The sequence below is a fragment of the Danio aesculapii genome, chromosome 3 (genome assembly GCF_903798145.1).
Source record: "Danio aesculapii chromosome 3, fDanAes4.1, whole genome shotgun sequence".
Taxonomy (NCBI): domain Eukaryota; kingdom Metazoa; phylum Chordata; class Actinopteri; order Cypriniformes; family Danionidae; genus Danio; species Danio aesculapii.
Window position 1 is genome coordinate 56884450 of NC_079437.1, and position 21717 is coordinate 56906166.

The following is a 21717-nucleotide window of genomic DNA, read 5'->3' on the forward strand; positions in this document are numbered from 1 at the left end:
ATGACAATGAGTTCTCTGTTCTCAAATGGCCTCCACAGTCACCAGATCTCAATCCAATAGAGCACCTTTGGAATCTGGTGGACCGGGAGATTCGCATCATGGATGTGCAGTAAACAAATCTGCAGCAACTGTGTGATGCTATCATGTCAATCTAGACCAAAATCTCTGAGGAATATTTCCAGTACCTTGTTGAATCTATGCCACGACAGATTAAGCCAGTTCTGAAGGCAAAAGTGGGTCCAACCCGGTACTAGTGTGCGGTAAGGTGCACCTAATAAAGTGGCCGGAGTTTACCTTATATGCATCATATGTGTGTTTCAGTAGCTATGCTGGATGTATTGAAATCAGTTTTCAAGTTTGCTCATTTCACATTCTACCTAAAGCATATTATAATTTAGAAAGCATATAGCGTTATTTGTACAGGCACTGATCACTTTTGGCAGCACACGTGACCAAAATGATAACATAATTTCAAGCCTTTCATATATTCATATATTTAGCTTAATGAGATGTTTGTAACCTTTATAGATATCCACATTCTGCTGCAAATGCCACCTCATCTACATATCAATAAACAATGCAAATCTGTCAAATACGCTCTGTGGTAAACCAACCTATGTTGGGAATTGCTTGTTAACTGGAATCAGATTCGAACCTGGTTCAATTCCTTTTAATCCCCATTGCTAATTATGTTGTTTGGGTTTGTGGTGTGACAGTGTGTGTTGTCACTGCTGGTTCTGGACTCGTGGGTATCACACTGTGACACTGCATCACATAAAGAGATGCTATTAATAGACAGATCAGATCCTTTGGTGTTTTGGTGCAGGTGACGCCATGCATGACATTGTCACTTGCTGCTTTCCATTTAGCCTCTTGTTATTGGGGGCAGTGGGTCAGTTGCTAATAACTCATATCCTACGTGTGTGCGTTTTTGTCTGACACCATGTCTCTGTGAATTCCTTACAGTGATGTTAAGTGTGTGTGTGTGACGGAGCTCTGTTTAATTAGCTGCCGTGAGCGTGCTCCGAGAGGAGGGGCCATGTCATGTTGTCTTTGTCAGTTCGCAGCGCTGTGGGGTCTCCCTCACGGGGAAAGAACACACACACTCCACTGCGCCCTCTGTCCCCTTGCCTGTCAATCACACGCCAAACAAACACCAGCACATACACACTCTTATTCGTGTCTGCACATATACACACACTAGTATCAACAAAAGCAGATGCACAGCACGGCCAGCGTGACTCTATCCTGGAGGAAAGAGAAGTCACAAGACATCTCTTTAATGCCACAAAACAGCAAAGAGTTTAAATAGAGACCAAATTGAGACGCTGACATCCCAATAAACCGAGACCAGCTGAGATCTCAACGATATCCCAACCAGAGATTTGCCAAGTTTCCAAGTCCAATATACTGCCAATTACTCCAGCATATATTTTAAGCATCGGATGCCCTTTCAGCCACAATCCAGGACTGAGAGTACTTGTGATCCCCCTGTGCTGGGAAACACCCATATACTTTCTCATTCACACACACACTCACACATTACAGCCAGTTTAGTTTATCCAATTCACCTATACCATATGTGAGGTTAGCTTGAGGAGGACCCAGGGAAACTCACGCAAACACAGGGAGAACATGCAAACTCAATGCAGAAATCAATGCCACCCTATTACTTAAAGAGCACCTATTCTGCATTAAAAAAGGTTGTATTTTGGTTTTGAGGGTCCCCAACAACAGGCTGATATGCGTGCAAGGTCAAAAAACACTTTCATGTCTTATAATATGCATTTATTTTTACCTAATTATCACAGCGACTAGCATATGAATCATTTAGCGATTAATTTGTGCCCAAAGCCCTCCTTAGCGCGAAGCTAATCTGCGCTGATTGGACCGATGACCCAGTCTATTGCAATTGGTCGACTGCGTTCAGCACGAGAAAAATGCCCACCATGGCTACAGTAGTATGTGAGAGCCCAATGCAGCAATCCAATAAAGCAATACAGTTAAACACCAGCATATTACTCTACTCTAAACCCTAACCCCAAGTAATAACAATTACACACATTCAGTACTAATCCACGCAGTGACAAAGGTTGAACTATTTTGAAATTTGACCCCACCACGCGTGTGAGGAACAGCTGATGGTGGCCATAACAAAGGCAAACAGCAGAGGATCATGAGTTTAAATTTAAATTGGTAAAGGAAGAAGCACGCGTCACAATTTTAATGTGGTTTTGGATGCGATATGTGAATATCTCCATAAAGATTTAACCTGAAAGATGTAGTAGAAGCACTAATCTAGAATAGATAAGTGATAACAAGCCGCGCGGGGTGATTACAACTTGTAACACACAATTAAACACGTTTTGCAAACTACACAAAACAAGGCAACAATTTTAATGACACTTGCATGTTATGATCCGGAGGAAGAAGAAACTGGTCCATTTGAACTGTAAAAGTTACTGACAAAGTCCCATAGTCTTTGCTGCTCCTTCAATAGCAAATGGCCGGCGAATCCCGCGTTGCACTGTAGGTTATTGTATTAACCATCAGGAAAAATGACAGGAATAAACACAGCACTAGGTTGGCTATACCGTGGTATTGTTGTGAGAATGAATCCTTTATTCCCCTCAGCTGAATCTCCATCTGTCAGTGATCGTCATCTTCGTGTCTTGATCAGTCCCGTGATTTCTCTGTTGCAATCGGGAGACCACAATAATTTACCCCAAAAAATCCAAAGCAAACCAAACACTACCATATTACTATGGTATAAATACAGCACTATAACATACAAAAGAGAGCGATCGACTTAGAATGTTCTGTAATACTTTGTTCAGCTGTAGTTTGAAACTTAAGCTTAGAAAATGCTGTTTTTCTCCCCTAAAGACTTGGTCTCTGTGGCCATCTTGTGGCAGAACGTCAACCGTCTTTCCTCTGCTCAGTATGACAGGCTGGCAGCTGATGTGCTGAATCTCTGAAATTATGAATATTTAAAATAGGCACTATCCTTATGAATAAACTGCATAGTTGCAATCGAAACAGCTGCGTTCTCCCCTAAAAAGCCTCAAAAGTACATTATGTTGTCCAACAGCTGCAATATTTGTTAAGCTGTAGTGAGTTTATTGATCTGCTGTCACTCCATGTGGGTGGAGTGAAGAAATTGTACGAGTGCTGTTATTGCAGATATATATATATATGGGGGTGTGACGAGATCTTGCAAGATTAAATCATGATGAGATTTCTTGTTGAGGTGATATATTGTCTCGTGAGTTGTCCATGATGGAGCGTGAGGTGAAATTAGCATTGAAAGTTTGAGACGGGATTGGATTTCAACCACAAATCAAGTGCTTTGCACACACCTGGCAACCCCGACTGGCCTCTGTGTTGCTCATATCACTCAGTTGCTTGGGCGGGTGTAATGTAAGCATTTATTTCCACCGGAGTTCAAAGGCTGCTAGCAGTTTTTGGAAAAAGTAAAAAATAAAATCGGCACACTGCCACTTTAGCTCTCAAAAAAAATGTTATTGTAACAACATTTCAACCTACATGGACCAGACCATTAAGACCATGTAGGTCAAAACGTCCGTACAGTCATAACCTGTATTGATAGAATCCCTTTTTAGCAACATATGCTAATAATAAACAAAATATTATAATTAATTAATGCAACATTAATATAATTATCTTTACTGTTATCATATTTTTGCAGTAAGGCTAGTTGTGTATATATAAATGAGACAACTTAGATTTCCATTATGTCTCAGTGGAAATCAGCATTTCCCCTCAGGAATCACGTAAGCAAAAGCACATTATGGCAAACAAAATCTCAATTACGTTTCCACAAACACAGCCTCTCCAGAGATGTCTAACGGCGATTAAACAGCTTGTGTGACTGACGGCACACTAGCGCTGGGCTCTTTGCTGGAGAACGGAAGGTAATCTTTTGTCTGCGCGCCTCCGTCTTGTGTTCGGTCTGTCGGGCAGGTTTCCAGGGAAATTCAAGGGCATTCCCTCCCAGCCTGCATTCAGAGCTGAGGCCGATGCTGATATGGAAATACTACTGCGACGGCTCTGATATTCACCAAGAACAATAGCGGTTAACATGCAGTGCCCACAAATGGCTCCCTCTCTGTCTTTTCAAAGCAACTGACCCCCTTTTTTGTAGGGAGAATCTCCCCTGGTAATTCAAGCAGGGCTTTTTATCCGTCATCTGCCCTCGAACAGTGGTGGGATGGCTGTCTGATCACAGTTCCTCAAGCGTGAGGTGTGGAGAGCATGCTTTTTTCTTCTTTATTTTTTAAATGCTCATCAGAGCAGGCAGAAAATTGAGTCCACTGCAAGGCAGCTCAGCCTCATCCTCTGTCTGATCTGCTTTGTTTTCTCCTTTCATACCAACATTGCCTGAGCTGTAGGGGTGTTTCAGTCATGAATGACTCAGTGATTTTCAACAAGCAGTTTAAGTGAACAAATCGTTTTTCTTCACCAAAGTATCTCTCCTTTGAAGGCTGATTATAGCGAGCACAAACAACCTATCGTGCTGTTTCTGAAGGAGAAATGTATTGGTTCAACCCAACTTTAACAGCCTCTGGTGTTTTTTGATTGACAGGTTGGTGGGGGCGGGGCTAAGTCCACTAGCAGAGGAGCGCGGAGACTCTCAGAAAAAGAGGAAAAAATTGTCCAATCGAGGCTTTAGCCGTCTGAGCTCTGCACAGGTAAGTGTCCACACATTTTATTTTTCATGTTCTCACATCACAGCAAATTTGTCAGCTCATGTTTCCTTCCACAGAATCGATTTGGAGATATATGAACAGCATATAAACAGCTTAACTTAAAGCAAATTCGCACTGCATGATTTCTAAAATTGGCGGATCGCCATTGTTTTCACACTGCATGACTATCTCGGGTAGCATTCAGTTGCTACTTTACGTGATAAGTCTGCAACAGGATGTTACACACTGCATGTCTGCAGTATAGAAAGACTCATAGGCAATTCTGTCAGGCTTGCAAATGACATTTCACAATCAAATGCAGGCAAGACGTGATAAGTAAACAATGAAAGATCAAATTTGAGATCATAGTTCTTGGTTAAGACTGGAAATGGAACCCCGTTGTGGTACAACTTACGAAACATCAAAAAGACAAGGGTGCTCCTGTTAAAGTTTTCTAATCTTTCCTCCGTTTCTCTGGAGCTTTTCTCAGAACCAAAGCCATGTTCCTGATATTGTAGTCTGATAACTCCTCGCAGAACTCCCTGCTGTCCTGTATCTTGCTTATTCATTGTCTGTAGGTCATCGATAGGGTTGGGCATCATTAGAAATGTATAGATTCCCAGTTTTGAATCTAATGTAGTTTTGATCATAATGAAATTATAGATAATAGATTTCTTTTATTTCCGATCTATTAAGCCTATACACTGTTATACAGTTTTAACATGTACACTACCTGATAAAAGTCTTGTCGTTGATCCCAGTTGTAAGAGAGCAACAAATAATAACTTGACTTCTAGTTGATCATTTGGGAAAGTGGCAGAAGGTGGATTTTTCCACTGAATCATCTGTTGAGGTGCATCCCAATCATCACAAATACTACAGAAGACCTATTGGAACCCGCATGGACCCAAGATTCTCACAAAAATCAGTCAAGTTTCAAAAAAAAAATCATGGTTTGGGGTTTTGGCGAGAGATCTGCAAAGTGTATGGCAACATCAACAACCTGAGGTATCAAGACATTTGTGCTTCCCATTACATTACAAACCACAGGAGAGGGCAAATTCTTCAGCAGCATAGCGCTCCTCATACTTCAGCCTCCACATTAAAGTTCCTGAAAGCAAAGAAGGTCAAGGTGCTCCAGGATTGGCTAGCCTAGTCACCAGACATGAAACATTATTGAGCATGTCTGGGGTAAGTCGAAGGAGGAGGCATTGAATATGAATCCAAAGAATCTTGATGAACTCTGGGAGTCCTGCAGGACGCTTTCTTTGCCATTCCAGATGACTTTATTAATTAATTACGTTATTTGAGTCATTGCAGAGATTTATAGTCGCAGTCCTCCATGCTTATGGGAGTCATACATAATATTAATTATTTTACCACTGCACCATGACATTAAATTCTATACTGTACATTATTTCTGTTGAGTGACAAGACTTTTGTCTAAGCAAAGTCAGACCTTGCTGTCCTAATAAATAAATTATAAATCAAGGCATGATCATATTATATTTTGGCAAAATAAGCATATTCTAGAGGCCTTTGCCTTTCATATAAGCCACTTCTGATACAAAATGATCCACTAGAAGTCAAGTTATTATTTGTTGTTCCTAAAACTTGGATAGGGGACAAGACTTTTGTCAGGTAGTATATATATCCTTTTGTTTTTATAAAATTCATTAACAAATATTTTGAAAGCAATTCAATTAGGTGTCTTTGATTGAATTATTGTGCAATGGATCAGGAATTGATTGTGAAAAAAGATCACACTCACAAAACTGTGTCTTATGTAAAACACCCGTTGACGGGCGCTGCGAGAGCTGCTGTGTAAAGAGAATGAAGCAGATTTCCAAAATCTAATTTACAGACAAATACATATTAATTTTCACAATAGAAAAAGACTAAACACATCAGGACTGGTAAGAGAACGTTAGACTTTATGCATTTTTTTTTTTTCAATTCCATTACAAACCCTAAGATTATTAATGACAAAGTCGGACAAAGTGCACTTGAGAGTGTTTAGTTTCATCTTAAGTTACAATCGAAAACCTGGACTGAGCTTCTCAGCTACATGTTCAATAAAGTTAAGCTTAAACACTTATTGGTTACACCTGGGATGCCCAATGAATCTAACATGGTGCATTCTTTGAATTTGATGTTATGAACCATCCGCATATGCTTGGTCATGTCAGTCATGAATCCTGGCTTGCATCGTATTAGTTTATTACAATAGTTACACTTAGATTTGCCATCATCTTCTTCCAAATGCAGACACACTGTTGAGCACTCCTGCAGTGCATCTCTAAACCAAAATTTAGATTATTATTCAAGGTCTAGAAGTTTTGGTAGGCCTTGCCAAATTGTCGAGGGGAAAAAACTAAATGTGCTTGCAGAAATTGATAAGAGGCATCGAAATGTAGATTTTATAACAATATTCTTAATCTAAGTATCCAATTACAGAATCAGAATTAAGTTTCAGTTATTAAATCTAGTCATCGATGATGCATTTTTCGATCCGCACATTATGAATTGCTAACAAATCCAGATATGCAGCATGGAAATACATAGGCACTTTTAGGCATTTGTGTGTGATTTCACAAAAAAAATCGGCTAAAATCTTGCAGTGTGAACTCAGCATTAGAGAAGAATTAAAAAGTAGCAGAGAACAAGTCTCGATGTTGATCAAATTCCCCTGATATGAGAGCTCTTGTTGTTCTTTCTTAGATGAAATCACAGTGTTATCGGAAGAACAGCACCATAGATCAGCAAATAACACAACTCAAGCAGAGGGTCCCAGGTGGACAACATACATCTGGAACTGCGTCAAGAGACCCAGAGTTTTCCACGGGATCTAAGAGCCTGTACTCTGGCCACAGCGGCTCTAAAAGAGACTCGGCACAGCTTAGCACAGCCAATGAGTCTGAGAGCCTCAGCGACACAGGTAAAGCCCATTTTCCACAATGCTAATGTGTGTATATCATGTGCCATGTGACTTTAAAGGGTTAGTTCATTAAAAAATAAATATTCCATGATTAATTACTCACCCTTGTGTTGTCCAATTATTTAAGACCTTTGTTCATCTTCAGAACTCAAATTAAGATATTTTTGATGAAATCCGAGAGCTCTCTCACCCCTTAGACAGCAATGGTCCAGAAAGGTTAAAAGTCCAATAACAGAATCAAAAACATTGTCAAAACAGACCATGTGTTGTCAGTGGCTTAACTGTAATCATACAAAGCTCCAAGAACACTTTTGTGAACCAAAAAATCTTTGCAGTACTTAAGTAGTAAGAAAGATTGTTTCTAGCTAAATGAAGCATAACGTTCGCAAATTCCACCATATCCTTGCAAAGGTATCAATGGAGATGCAGTTTTCTATGATGTAGGATAAACTACAGAATGGAAATGATTGTCTCTTGCTCTGTTTCAGCCACAAGTGGAGATAGTGGGACACAGGAGAGCTGGAAGCGGCACGAATCTGTGGCAGGAAAACGGGAAAAGAAGAAAAGTCCAGGAACAGCAGCTTGTTTGCAGCAGCCAGGGGTCAGGATCCCGCAGGGCAGGAGACAGGAGGTGGACGAGGATGGGGAGACATCACCCTTAGAAAGCGAGTCCTCTGAGCAAGGTGAGAGTGTCTCATTTGGGGAATGTAAAATAGGCTTGGCTAAACTTTGAATGTCACGGTTGTTCCACAAGTGCCAGGACACACCAAGCTAACGCCAAACAACTAGCACTAAGAAAACCAAACTGTGCCTCACGTTGTATCCTATCTAGACCAAAAAGTTGCAGTGTTCTGTGCCGTGGATGTGTCTTTCTGCTCCGTGCACAGACAAAACAAACAAAGCAGCAGAGCCAGCCTCTTTGTGATCCTTCTTGGCTTGAATTGTTTACTTGCTACATCACTTCACTACGTCACACTTGCGTTCTAATTCATTGCTGAATAACCAGTTAGAGCGATCTCTTCAGGTGATGGTACGCCAATTCAACATGCTGAATCGGGCCAATGAGCTCCAACATTAACTCAATAAGAGCCGATGGCTGCGTCTGAAATTGCATACTTCCATACTATATAGCATGTAAAAACAGTATGCGAGCAGAGTAGTATGCTGCACTTCATAGTATTTGAAAAACAGTATGAAAGAAGTACCTGGATGACCTATTACTTCAGGCAAGATTCTGAAGTGCTCATTCATTGGATGCTATGCCATCCTATAATGCCACATGAGAGAACTTATGAATGGGAATGAAGGGTTGCAGCTGACACGGGTGGTTCACGTGATAATGACAAATGGCGGATGTACAGTGCATCCGGAAAGTATTCATACGCTTCGCTTTTTATGTTACAGCCTTATTGCAAAATGGATTAAATTAATTTATTTCCTCAAAATTCTACACACAATAACCCATAATGACAATATGAAAAAAAGAGTTTTTGAAATTGTTGCAAATTTATTAAAAATAAAAAAGCTGAAAAATCACATGCACATAAGTATTCACAGCCTTTGCTGCTTAATTGGAGTTCACCTGTGGTAAATTCAGTTGATTGGACATGATTTGAAAAGGTATACACCTGTCTATATAAGGTCCCAGGGTTGACAGTGCATGTCAATGCACAAACCAAGCATGAAGACAAAGGAATTGTCTGTAGACCTCCAAGACAGGATTGTCTCCAGGCACAAGGCTGAGAAAGGTTACAGAAAATTTTCTGCTGCTCTGAAAGTTCCAATGAGCACAGTGGCCTCCATCATCCGTAATTGGAAGATGTTTGGAACCACCAGGACTCTTCCTAGAGCTGGCATCTAAGCTGAGTGATCGGGGGCAGAAGGGCCTTAGTCAAGGAGGTGATCAATAACCCCTTGGTCACTCTGTCTGAGCTCCAGCATTCTTCTGCAACAATCCACCAATCAGGCCTGTATAGTGAAGTGGCCAGACGGAAACCACTGCCCGCCTGGAATTTGCCAAAAGGCATCTAAAGGTCTCTCAGACCATAAGAAACTAAATTCTCTGGTCTGATGAGACTAAAATTTAACTCTTTGGAGTGAATGCCACGTGTTACATTTGGAGAAAACCAGGCACCACTCATCACCAGGCTAATAACATCCCTTTTCAGAAGCAGGAACTGGAAGACTAGTCAGGATAGAGGGAAAGATGAATACAGCAATGTACAGAGAGATCCTGAATGAAAACCTGCTTCAGAGTGCTCTTGACCTCAGACGGGGGCGATGGTTCTTCTTCCAGCAGGACAGTGACCCAAAGCACACCGCCAAAATATCAATGGAGTGGATTCACAACAACTCAGTAAATATCCTTGAGTGGCCCAGCCAGAGCCCAGACCTAATCCTATTGAACATCTCAGGAGAGATCTGAAAATGGCTGTACGCCGTCACTTCCCATCCAACCTGATAGAGCTTGAGAGGTACTGCAAAGAAGAACGGCCAAAAATTCCTAAAGATAGGTGTGCCAAGCTTGTGGCATCATATTCAAAAAGACTTGAGGCTGTAATTTCTGCCAAAAATGCATCAACAAAGTATTGAGCAAAGGTTGTGAATACTTATGTACATGGGCTTTTTCAGGTTTTTCATTTTTTTTTAAAATTTGCAACAATTAAAAAAAAATTAACATTGTCATTACGTGGTATTGTGTGTAGAATTTCAAGGGAATAAATGAATTTAATCCATTTTGGAATAAGGCTGTAACAATTTAATGCAGAAAAAGTGAAGTCCTATGAATACTTTCCAGAAGCACTGGAGTACGTAGAATATACTTTTCTAATGGTCATGTAGTAAAATCTAATTCAAATGTAGAACCTACTTGAGCTGTAGACGATTCTGGACGCAGTCGATGTGTGGAACACACATCCAACTAGCCTTAATGACGAAGCAACAAAGCCCAATGGCCGACCGTCGACTTGGTGTGTCCCAGCCCTAAGTATATGTGTCTCCATACATCTGGGCCTGTTTCTTTTGAAATACTAAATGTTTTAGAAGAGCTGTTCGAGGATAGTGTAAATGAGAAATGTGTGTGTGGTCTTCTTTAATTGGTCCACTTAGGCCCAAATATACTTCAGATGAGTATCTATAGATGGAATTAGAAGTTGTTCAAGTGCATATGGCTTTCACACGCTGTTATATGGAGTATACATTGAAACATATGTATTTGTGTACACTAACACAAAACAAATTAAAATGTTTTTGAAAGAAGCAGAACATTTGACCAACCTGTGAAGAATCCAAATCAGTTATTTATGAGCAGGTCTATAAAAAATATTTGCTGCCACAACCATAGACGAGCAAGAAGAAAAATAGATTCAAAACACAAAACAGATGCACAGATTTTAAGACTTTTGGAGACTTTCTGATGCTGTTTTCTCTTGGTTCACAATTAAATACCAACAATGTATTAAAAAATGAGAAAAAAGCAGAATATAAAGTTGTTCCTATGAATAATTAGCGAATTTGCTTCTTCAGCATTCCTGAAAACAACACTATAACTCATTATTTATTTCATATGGTGTACAAATGTTTGCACAACTTCCAAATTAGATCAAGATGTAGTTGCAAACTGCAAACATCATTTCTTTATAGTGATTCCAGCATATCATGTTTTGGATATTTATATATATTATAGTCAGATGTGAACAGCCATATTGAAATGCCATTTTTGTGCTACAGAGGAAGAAGAGGAGGAGGGCAGTTATGGCAGTGAGGAAGGCCAAGACGTCAAAGCTCCAGCGTTCAGAGATCTGCCTTTCAACCCGACTGTTACAGGCCCCTCCCCGTTCTCTGTAGTCAAACTAGAAGCCAATCAAAAGGCAAAGATTAAGCGAGAACGACAAGAACTTTACGGTAAAGTGATTCACAAATAGTGATCAATGCACCTTGCATTTGTTTGATTGTAACCTTGTCTGATTTTGTGAAACAGGATCTCAGTTTCATGCTGTAACAGAGGGAGATGTGAAGGTGAAACAACGCACCCCCTGTAGATCAATTCCCATGACTGTCTCCAAACCTCCAAGTGCCAGAAGACGACCAGGCAGGCCACGACTACAGGACAAACGCTGGTCGGGAATGGCAGGAAGGCCCGGTCATTATAGGAAGAGTAGCAGCCTGATTCCATTTCCCAGCAGCAGCAGCGAGAGACTGAAGAGAGCCACTCGGAAGACCTCCATGCTGAGAGCCACGGTCAGCAACATGAACACATTCTTGAAAAACTAATTTGCACTACACTGACTTTACATTGCACAGTGACATTCAAGCTAAATGGAACTGAAGCAGTTTCAATTAACTAGAACTACACCTGCATTCTACACAACTCTACCTGCCTGAGTTGCTGAAATGTTCCACAATTATGACCATCTGCCTAATGTGCTGTTGGTGTTACATATCCAGCCAAATCATCGCTAAACCACTGAGGCATGAACTCAAGCCTTTTGCAGCAGGTCCTTCAAGTTCTGTTTAAAGTGGATTAAACTTTTTGGTCCATCACATCCCAAAGACCAATTGGACTGATATCTGTGGGATTTGTAGGACAGGGCAACACCCTCAACTCCTTATCACTTTCTTCAAACCTAAGCAAATCTTCTGCATCTTTTCTAGGATTAGGCAAGTTTATCTAGGTCAGAGTGCTCTGCCCCACCCCAAAAGTGTAAAATTCTTAATATCCCTGTTGATAGTGGCAGAGGGGGGCAATAAACAAAATTTCTCAGCAATTTTGTGCCAGATCACCAACCAGCTTATTGGTGGAGAGGAGACAATGTTAAAGCCAGTTATGATATAGGGATGGTTAGGAGGCCATAAGGGCAAATTTGACCAGGATACCAGTGTTAAACCCCTACTCTATTCGAAGGACATCCTGGGATTTTTAACGATTACAGAGAGTCAGGACCTATTTTTATGGTCTCATCTGAAAGACTGAGCAGTATAGAGTCCCCATCAATATACTGTGACATTGGAACCCACACAAACCGAAGGTTGAGCACCCCCTGCTAGTCTCACTAACACCTCTTCCGGCAGCAACCTAGTTTTCCCATGTTGTCTCCCATCAAGGTACTGACCAGGCGCAACCCTGCTTAGCTTCACTGGGTGACCGAGATTTAGATAAAATTGTATCTTAAAGTAACCCTGATGATTTGACAACTGTGCACACAGTTTTGGTTTGGGAGGTGGGCGCTCTAATGAGTACCTTAAACACTGAAGAATGTAGCATCTGAGAAGCAGAGAAAAGGTTATTAACGTTAAGGTTAAAGGTTAAAAACATCATTATTGCTAATGTAGTGTATTCATTAAATACATTGCTATCTTCTCTATTAAAGACTAAATCATCACCTAATATTTGTTGAAGAGATAAAATAGCCTTGCAAGAGTTCCACAACTATTACCTTTCTTTACATTTATTCTCATAAATAAACAAAGCAAGAAGTTAAGCAGGTACTTGAATAGAAATGCTACCAAAGGTGACAAAAAGTCTAGAAATGATCTAGAAAAAGTCTAAAGGACATTGTAGTGGCCTCTCCTATCTCTGACTAGCTTGCCGTTGTTACATTCACCCCACAAAACCTCACTTTTATGCAGGTGTTGGTACTAATGTAACCCCTCCGGTTCTACACTGACCCATTCCAAGCGATATTCAAACTGACAATTCCAGCATATAAGATGTACGCACTACGAGGAACCCTAAAGCCTCCTTTCCACTGCACACAACATCAACAAGCGATAGACCAGAAGTCATTCATTTCCAATGGAGAGTAGTCCAGGAGCTGCGAGTTCCGAATTGAGCTGCGGATCCGTTGAAATATTTGAACTCCTGTGTGATGTATTCCAGTGTTGCCCAAGCCCTGTGGCGCACGAGATGAGAAATAGGAGTTTTTTTTTTGTTATTTTTTGGAATAAGAAAAAGGTCCATATTAAAAAAAAACATTTCTATTCATAATTGAGTAAGAAAAATTGTGAATGCACTGAGAATAAAGGCTCTTTTTGCACTTCATTTCGGATACCACGAGAATTTAGCTTCTCTCCCATGGTGCACAACAACAACACTGAAAATTCTGTGCGACTGCCACAAGGGAGTGTACTCCAACAGTCATGTCCAAATGTCGTGTGCAGTGGAAAGGTGGCTTAAGACCACAGCCTATAATGCCTGTCACTAATTTGCCACTTGATATTTTAAGGACTACGGTTTACCCACACAGATCTGACAGGCTGGACTCCTTTACAGTAACGCGCCAAATTTATGTTCACTGTGTTCTGATGGTATCACTTCCCCCAGTTAAATGCTGGACATATAACTTTGTCTATATGACGGAAAGGAAAATGGGACTAGCCATTCTTCTTTCTCAGCTCCAAGGTCAGGATCTGACCCTCACGTGCCCACTGTAGGCACTTTCCACAGTGAACAGGTTCTCGATAGGCACTCTAATTAGTCTGTAATAATATTTTTCCATCAGAATTCATGTTTTGCATGTAATAGTTCAGCCTTCAACAAGGTTCCCATAAGTCAGGGAATTTCTGGAATATACATGATTTTCCAGAAATTCCCTTACCCACGAAAATCCACTATTTTACCTCTAATCTAATCCATTATTTCAAATACTGTAGATGAACAGTAATTAGATGTCTCCAATATGTGACTTCTGTACTTGCATACGTTGATTTCAGATGTTCACGCCGATCTTGAACTAATATTTGATGTTTTCTGTTCTTCGCTGTAGAGGAGAAGTTACTGGTCAACTAAAGCCCAGTCTCCAGACAGTGATGATAACGGCAGTACTCGGAGAACCAGACTTCGAGAGGTACACAAATAAACATGCATTTCCAATTTTTAGCACATTAAACACTCGTCTTCTCTTGCTGAATAAAAATAAACTTCATGCAAATGAGATGTTCACACAGTCAGTCGGCAGATGTGATTTTCTGCTGATCCTGGAGATAGTGTAAGACTTTCTTTTCAAGTGACTGTCATTGTGCTGTTTGTGTGGCTCAGTCTAAAGGTCGAGCGGTCAGCCGTCTGATGGAGAGTTTTGCAGCAGACGAGGGCTTTCACCTGGGTGAGGACAGCAGCTTCTCAGAGGAGGATGAGGAGAGAAAGGTGTCAGCAAGCTGCAGAATTGCTCCAGGTGAACAAGGCATCCATTAACAAATGGGCACTTGTGGTATATTTGAGATTGAGATCGAGTTGTTTATTTCTCTCTTGCAGCTCCTCCAAACTGTGTTCTGACCAAAGAGCTCCTGACCGATGGACTCAAGATTCTGATCTCGAAAGAAGATGAACTTTTATATGCTGCTCGAGTGCAACCTCTGGAGTCACCTGATGTGTAAGTATATAACACACAGACAGACAAACAAACAAACCTACAGAGACCCTGAAGCACACGGACTGTTTCTGGACTGAGCTTATTATGCAGTACATAATAAAACAAGGTGGCACAGTGGCTCAGTGGTTAGCACTTGACAGCAAGAAGGTTGCTGGTTTGAGTCCCGGCTGGGTCAGTTTTGTGTGGAATTTGCATGTTCTTCCCGTGTTTGCATGGGTTTCCTCCAGCTGCTCCAGTTTCCCCCACAGTCCAAAGACATGCGCTATATGTGAATTGGATTAACTAAATTGGCTGTAGTGTATGAGTGCGTGTGAACTTGTACTGTTGTTTCCTAATACTGGGTTGCAGCTGGAAGGGCATCCGCTGAGTAAAACATACGCCAGAATAGTTGGTGGTTCATTCCGTGTGGTGACCCAGATAAATAAGAGACTAAGCCGAAGAAAAATGAATGAATAATAAAACAAGTTGCTCTGATCCGCCATGTTAATCAATAATTTTACATGCTAAAAATTCCTACGTATTTTGCTTGGAAAATACGTGAGAATACAGCAGTCATAAAAAAACAGACAGTAGCCAGTAGGGCTGCTCGATTATGGGAAAAATCATAATCACGATTATTTTGGTCATAATTGTAATAACGATTATTCAAAACGATTATCAGTTAAAGTCAAAATTATTCACCCTCCTTTTATATATATATATATATATATATATATATATATATATATATATATATATATATATATATATATATATATATATATATATATATATATATATATATATATATATATATATATAAATATTTCCCAAATTATGTTTAACAGAGGAATTTTAACAGTATTTCAAGAGTTCCCACTTAGATATGCTTGGCGTATAAAGCAGGTTTGGCATGCTGTCCCGGGAGAGAACCCTGAGCTCGAAGATATTTGAGCCCAGGGCTCCCGCCCGGTCGATAAGCATATCAGGAGATCCGAGATCAGGTAGGTCTGGAGAGCTCCCCCTTTTAGAAAAGGGAGGAAAAGGAGGAGATGGGGTGGAAGGGGGGATTCTTCCAAACGAAGATAAAACAGTAGGGAGAAAATGATCCATTTATAGTAAACTAGGATCACTCTGATTGGATTATTACTGATTACAGATGAGTGGCCAGACGTGCTCAATCATATCACGTGCTCCTCTCGAAATTGGTTTATGAAACTTCACTTCTTATAATATTTTTTCTTCTGGAGAAAGGCTTATTTGTTTTATTTCGGCTAGAATAAAAGCAGTTATTAATATTTTGAGACCTATTTTAAGGTCAATATTAATAGCCCCTTTAAACAATATATATTTTTGATTGTCTGCAGAAGAAACTACTGTTATACAATGACTTGCCTAATTACTCTAATTAAGCGTTCGAATGTCACTTTAAGCTGAATACTAGTATCTTAAAAAAATATTAGTAAAAAAATATCTAGTAAAATATAATGTACTTTACATCATAGATAAGAAGATACATCAAAGATAAAAGAAATCAGTTATTAGAAATGAGTTATTAAATCTGTTATGTTTAAAAATGGGTTGAAAATAAATCTTTGTATTAAACAGAAATTGGAGGGAAAGGGTCGCTGATAATTCAGGAGGGCTAATAATTCTGACTTTAACTGTATATATATATGCAGTTATTTTCCTCCCTGTAAATAAGGAAAGGGAAATAAATACTACAGAATAAAAATATGATACAAACTGTGCTTTAAGCATCTTCACTGTAAGAAAAAAATCTTCAGCTACTAAAGTCCTTCAGTCAAGAGCAGTGAGGGATTTTCTCCATTTGTTGTTTGATTAATAATAAAAACAGGCTGCAGCAGGAATATTGCACTGTCACTTTAAGAATAGTGCGACTCTGATATGGCTTCTCTTTCACATGTCTTTTGATTCTCAACTTGTTTGTTTAGTACACAAATGAGGGTTAATATGGATATTTACTAAACACCGCGCTCTGACACAAATGTGCATGTATTTGACCATTAAAGCGCTTGCATTAAGATGGCGTTAGATGTGTGTGTGCTCCGCTTGTCTCCGAGGCTAAGTGCGCACACACACACAGAAGCATCTCATTCGCGCTTTTAAACATGAATGATTCGAATGTTCATCAATGAATAAAGCGCATCCCGTACTGCAAACGTTACATTACAGTACATGCTTTTAGTAATGTTCACGTGGAACTGAGCTTTGCAGAGCAACAAATATGTACATCTGGAAAGGGGGCGGTGTATGATGCAATAATCGTTTATCTCGATTAATGCTTTTTCGTAATCGTTAGAAGTCGAAATCGGATTTTCGATTAATTTCACTGCCCTAGTAGCCAGAGTAACATCTTGATGTGAGTTAGAAAAATGTTAGGCTATCTTATTAAAATTATTACTCTTAACAGATCCCTGTCTCACTAAAGCAGTGTCTAGTGTGTTCACGAGTGTGTTCTCGAAGCATATAAGTACCGTGTGCTTCTGATTTCCAATGTTCTGTAGTCGCATGTGCATATTGCACCAAAATGCAAATGCTGTTTGATAAACAGACAGATAAGACAGAAATTCTCTTAATAAATGTTTAACCCCACCCTCTGAAACTTACCGAACCTTTGAATATTCTTGATTACTACCAAAGATTTGAATATTTGGTGTTGGTTACTGCCGAAGCTTTGAATATTTTGTGCTGATTATTACTGAAGGTTTAATTATTCTCTGTGTTAGTTACAGCTGTAATATTTTATATTGATTATTACCAAAACTTTGAATATTCCATATTGGTTACTGCCAAAGCTTAGTTTGAATATTCTCTGTTAGATATTACTGAAACATTGAATATTCCATTTTGATTACCACTGAAGCTTTGAATATTCAGTGTTGACTACTGCTAAAGTAATATTCCGTATTGGTTATTATTAAAACCTTGAATAATTCAGGTTGATTACTATCGAAGCTTTTAATTTGCCATGCTGATTTCTACCAAAGATTTGATTAATCTGCGTTAATTACTGCCGAAGCTTTGAATATTCCATGTTAAATACTGCTAAAGTAATATTCCATATTGGTTATTATTAAAACCTTGAATAATTCATGTTGATTACTATCAAAGCTTTGAATTTGCCATGCTGATTTCTACCAAAGATTTGATTATTCTGTGTTGAATACTGCCGAAGTAATATTCCATGTTGATTATTACAAAAGCATTGAATATTTCATGTTGATTACTACCTAAGCTTTGAATATTCATTGTTGGTTACTACCAAAGTTTTGAATATTGCCCTATCATTACTGCAGAAGCTTTGAATATTCTGTGTTGAATACTGCTGAAGTAATATTCTATATTGATTATTACCTAAACTTTGAATATTTTCTCTTGAACACTACTGAAACTTTGAATGTATCATGTTGATTTCTACCAGATTTTAATATTTTGTGTTGGTTACTACTAAAGCTTTGAATATTCTGCATCGATTACTGCAGAAGATTTGAATATTCTGTGTGGATTACTTTCAAAGCTTTGGAAAATTTGTTGTTGATTACTGCCAAAGCTTTGAATATTTGGTGTTCATTATTATTGAAGCTTTGAATATCCCACGTTGATTACTACTGAAGCTTTGAATATTCTGTGTTAATTACTTCCAAAGCTTTGGAAAATTTGTTGTTGATTACTGCCGAAGCTTTGAATATATGGTGTTGGTTACTGCCGAAGCTTTGAAGCTTAAAATGTGGTTTTTGGACCAGCCCTAGCTGCAATTAATCTGTAGATTCCTGTGTTCCTGCTTTTGGGATGCATTGCACCTTTTAAAAGTTCTTGTTGTTGTTATTTTTGCACCGTCACAATTAGAGATTACTGTTACTCTAATAGGATTGCGCTTAACTACCAGAGTTAAATGTGCAGTGATTATCACCCACTTGTTTCCCACAGTCTTTAGCTGGTTGAACAAGTCAGTCGGCAACCCCACATCCTCTTTTCAGCAGTTTAAGTTTAAGGGGAATCAGTCGCAGCCAATGAAAGAGAGCTCTGTAGGAGTTCGACACGGACGGCCAAGCATTACACACACAACTCAAAATAACTCCTTTGTACTTTCTGCTCTCTCTCCCTCTCTCTCTCTCTCTCTCTCTCTCTCCAGCTACAGCATTGTTATCGACGGGGAGAGAGGAAACCGGCCCAGAGTCTACTCCCTGGAGCAGCTCCTGCAGGAAGCCGTGAGTTTCGCACTTACAGCAAACAAACCTGCCTACGCTCTGAGCTTTTGGCCTCTCAGGACCCACACATCACCACATCCTCCAAAATCCCCTCTTCCATTAAAGAGCAGCTCAAAACAATATCCTCTTTCCTGAGATGCATATACACGACACCGTTTCCTAAAGGCCCCTTTCAGCACACCTTTCGCCTCAATTTTTTTTCATACCGCAATCAAGCTGCGTCTAAGTTCACACTTTCTCACCCATAAAACTGCATCTAGACACATTCATGTGCATGCTTTTCTATTCATTTTTTTTACAAATACGGTACACTAAGGTTTCCTATTGCATTGGTCTTAAGGCTTTATAGGAACAACTGGTATCTAAAATGACACCAAACACATCAAATAACGGACACTTTTAATATTTAGATTTTTTTTTAATATATGAATACTTATATGTATTTAACTATTAATTACATGATCTGCATCAAATTACAAAAAAAGCATTAAGGGTGTGTCCAAATCCACTTGTGTTATTTTAAGGATGGAAAAATAAGTTCTGCACCGCGGCGCATGGTCTAACAGGGTTGAGGATATTCTCTTAATAAGCTCTGGGTGTGTTTTGAGAATAAACCAATCAAAGTCTCATCTCCCATTTCCTTTAAGAGTCAGTTGCGTCGTGCCATGGTGCGTTTGCTATTTACATGGCGGACTTTGTAAGTGTAAAAACTGAACGCTTCACTAGCGAGAAAACAGTTAAACAGATCATCTGCAGTGAGGATGAAGAACGAGCCTCCTCCAATCGGCCTTTACTTTCACTTTCTTTCTTTCGTGGATAAAGAAACGTGTTGTGCGCACAAACATATTAGCCTACATAATGTATTTCGTTTGTTAAGCGCAAAGATTTGTCTGGACTTTAGACCTTTAGTCTATTTTAATTCCTCAAAATAGCAACGCGCCAACAATGCGCCTTAACACACCTCTTTTGTAGACCAGAACACCCATGAGTAGGGCCAGACGGAAGCTGCGGATGTTTTTTTGCTAATTTTGGTAAAAATCTGCGGATTTCTGCTGAATTATTTGGCAGTATCATAACTAATACCCTAATATGTGAAATAAAAAATAATATCTTTTTAACTTTATTTAATGTTTAAAATGCAAATCCAATTAGATTTACTCTATTTGGTAAACAAAGCAAGTCTCTCATATATAATATACCTGCTAAAAGACATAAAATATTACTGTACAAACTGCTTGGTACATAAATCAGATGAACATTTTCATATTAGTCAATAATATTACTGTAATTAATTAAAAAACTGAATACATAGAGATTTACACACATTTAAATAAACAGATTAGTAAGTAAATAAACAGAATTAATGATGAGCTAAAAATCCGCGGAATTCTGCGCGCGCAGATTCCGTATGGGCCTACCCATGAGTCCACAAAGTAGCACAAATTCATTTGCTGTTTAAATAACGTGGTGGAAAACGGAAAAATGAAGGTCACGTTGGACTGAAAATAGCAACACGTCGGGGAAAACATGTCTTGCACATTATTGCGCCGGGTGTATGATAGGGCCCATGGTGTGTATACAGGACAGTAAATTTAACGTTATTCTGTCTTCTGGTTGCCGATTTTTTTTCCTTTTCTAAGACTCTTGATAACATCGTTGCTGAGTTTTTCTTTTATTTCAGTAAATATGTAAAAAAAGTATTTGTTATACTCTCCCATTCACTGCACTCTACTGCGATGTTCACACAAGACGCTTCTTGGAGAACAAATCATGCTATTCGCGTGTAAATAGACGTGTGAACATTTTAAGTTTTCTCACTACATTCAAGCATCAGATTTGTTTCATTTGCACGTAAAATTCACTTCACAATACACGGATTCACGTTAACCAATCAGCAAGCTCCTGATTGGTTAATGCAGCGCGAATCTCTGCTGAAGTTCAGATTTTCCAACTCGTGTGATTCACGCGATTCGCAAAACATTCAATTTGCGCCGCTGCAGGATGTCTGTTCACATCTTTGCATTGACTTAACATGTAAATCACTCCAGCTTGACGCTTCATACACGTCTGGTGTGAACACAGCGTAAGTTTACTCAACTAAGACGACTTCCACTATTGAGAAACCTGGAAGTGTGAAAAGACTCCAATGTCTAATTGATATTAAATCAATTATAGCAAAACTAAATAAAGCTCATTCATTTTTTCAAGTTTTTAAAAATACTGTCTTGGTTTTCAACCATTAAATCCTGCTGAAAATAAAATATAGATTTATGTAAAATGACCAAAAATTTAGTATTTAAGACTCCTAGTTGCCAAATTTTAGTAACAGAGCTACAAAAACGGCAACAGTACACAAAGGTGAAACCATCGTTTTCAGACAATTATTTTTCTTCTTTTACTGATCTATTAGTGATTATAAATTGTTTTTTTAACCTTTCATGAAAAGTGCATCCTGTTAAAAAATGGTGAGTAGCATCTGTCAAAAAATTTAG

General features: G+C 39.1%; 1 protein-coding gene across 1 annotated transcript in view; it reads left to right on the plus strand.

Annotated features, from left to right (window-relative positions):
• Nucleotides 1-21717, plus strand: part of LOC130221704 (BAH and coiled-coil domain-containing protein 1) — a 134055-nt gene that overhangs the window by 98552 nt on the left and 13786 nt on the right. Inside the window, exons 15-23 of the mRNA XM_056454282.1 lie at nucleotides 4607-4712; nucleotides 7431-7647; nucleotides 8136-8330; nucleotides 11377-11550; nucleotides 11627-11886; nucleotides 14412-14492; nucleotides 14684-14816; nucleotides 14897-15014; nucleotides 19150-19225. Of these exons, the coding sequence (XP_056310257.1) occupies nucleotides 4607-4712; nucleotides 7431-7647; nucleotides 8136-8330; nucleotides 11377-11550; nucleotides 11627-11886; nucleotides 14412-14492; nucleotides 14684-14816; nucleotides 14897-15014; nucleotides 19150-19225 (1360 nt within the window). The remainder of the gene's footprint in view (nucleotides 1-4606; nucleotides 4713-7430; nucleotides 7648-8135; nucleotides 8331-11376; nucleotides 11551-11626; nucleotides 11887-14411; nucleotides 14493-14683; nucleotides 14817-14896; nucleotides 15015-19149; nucleotides 19226-21717) is intronic.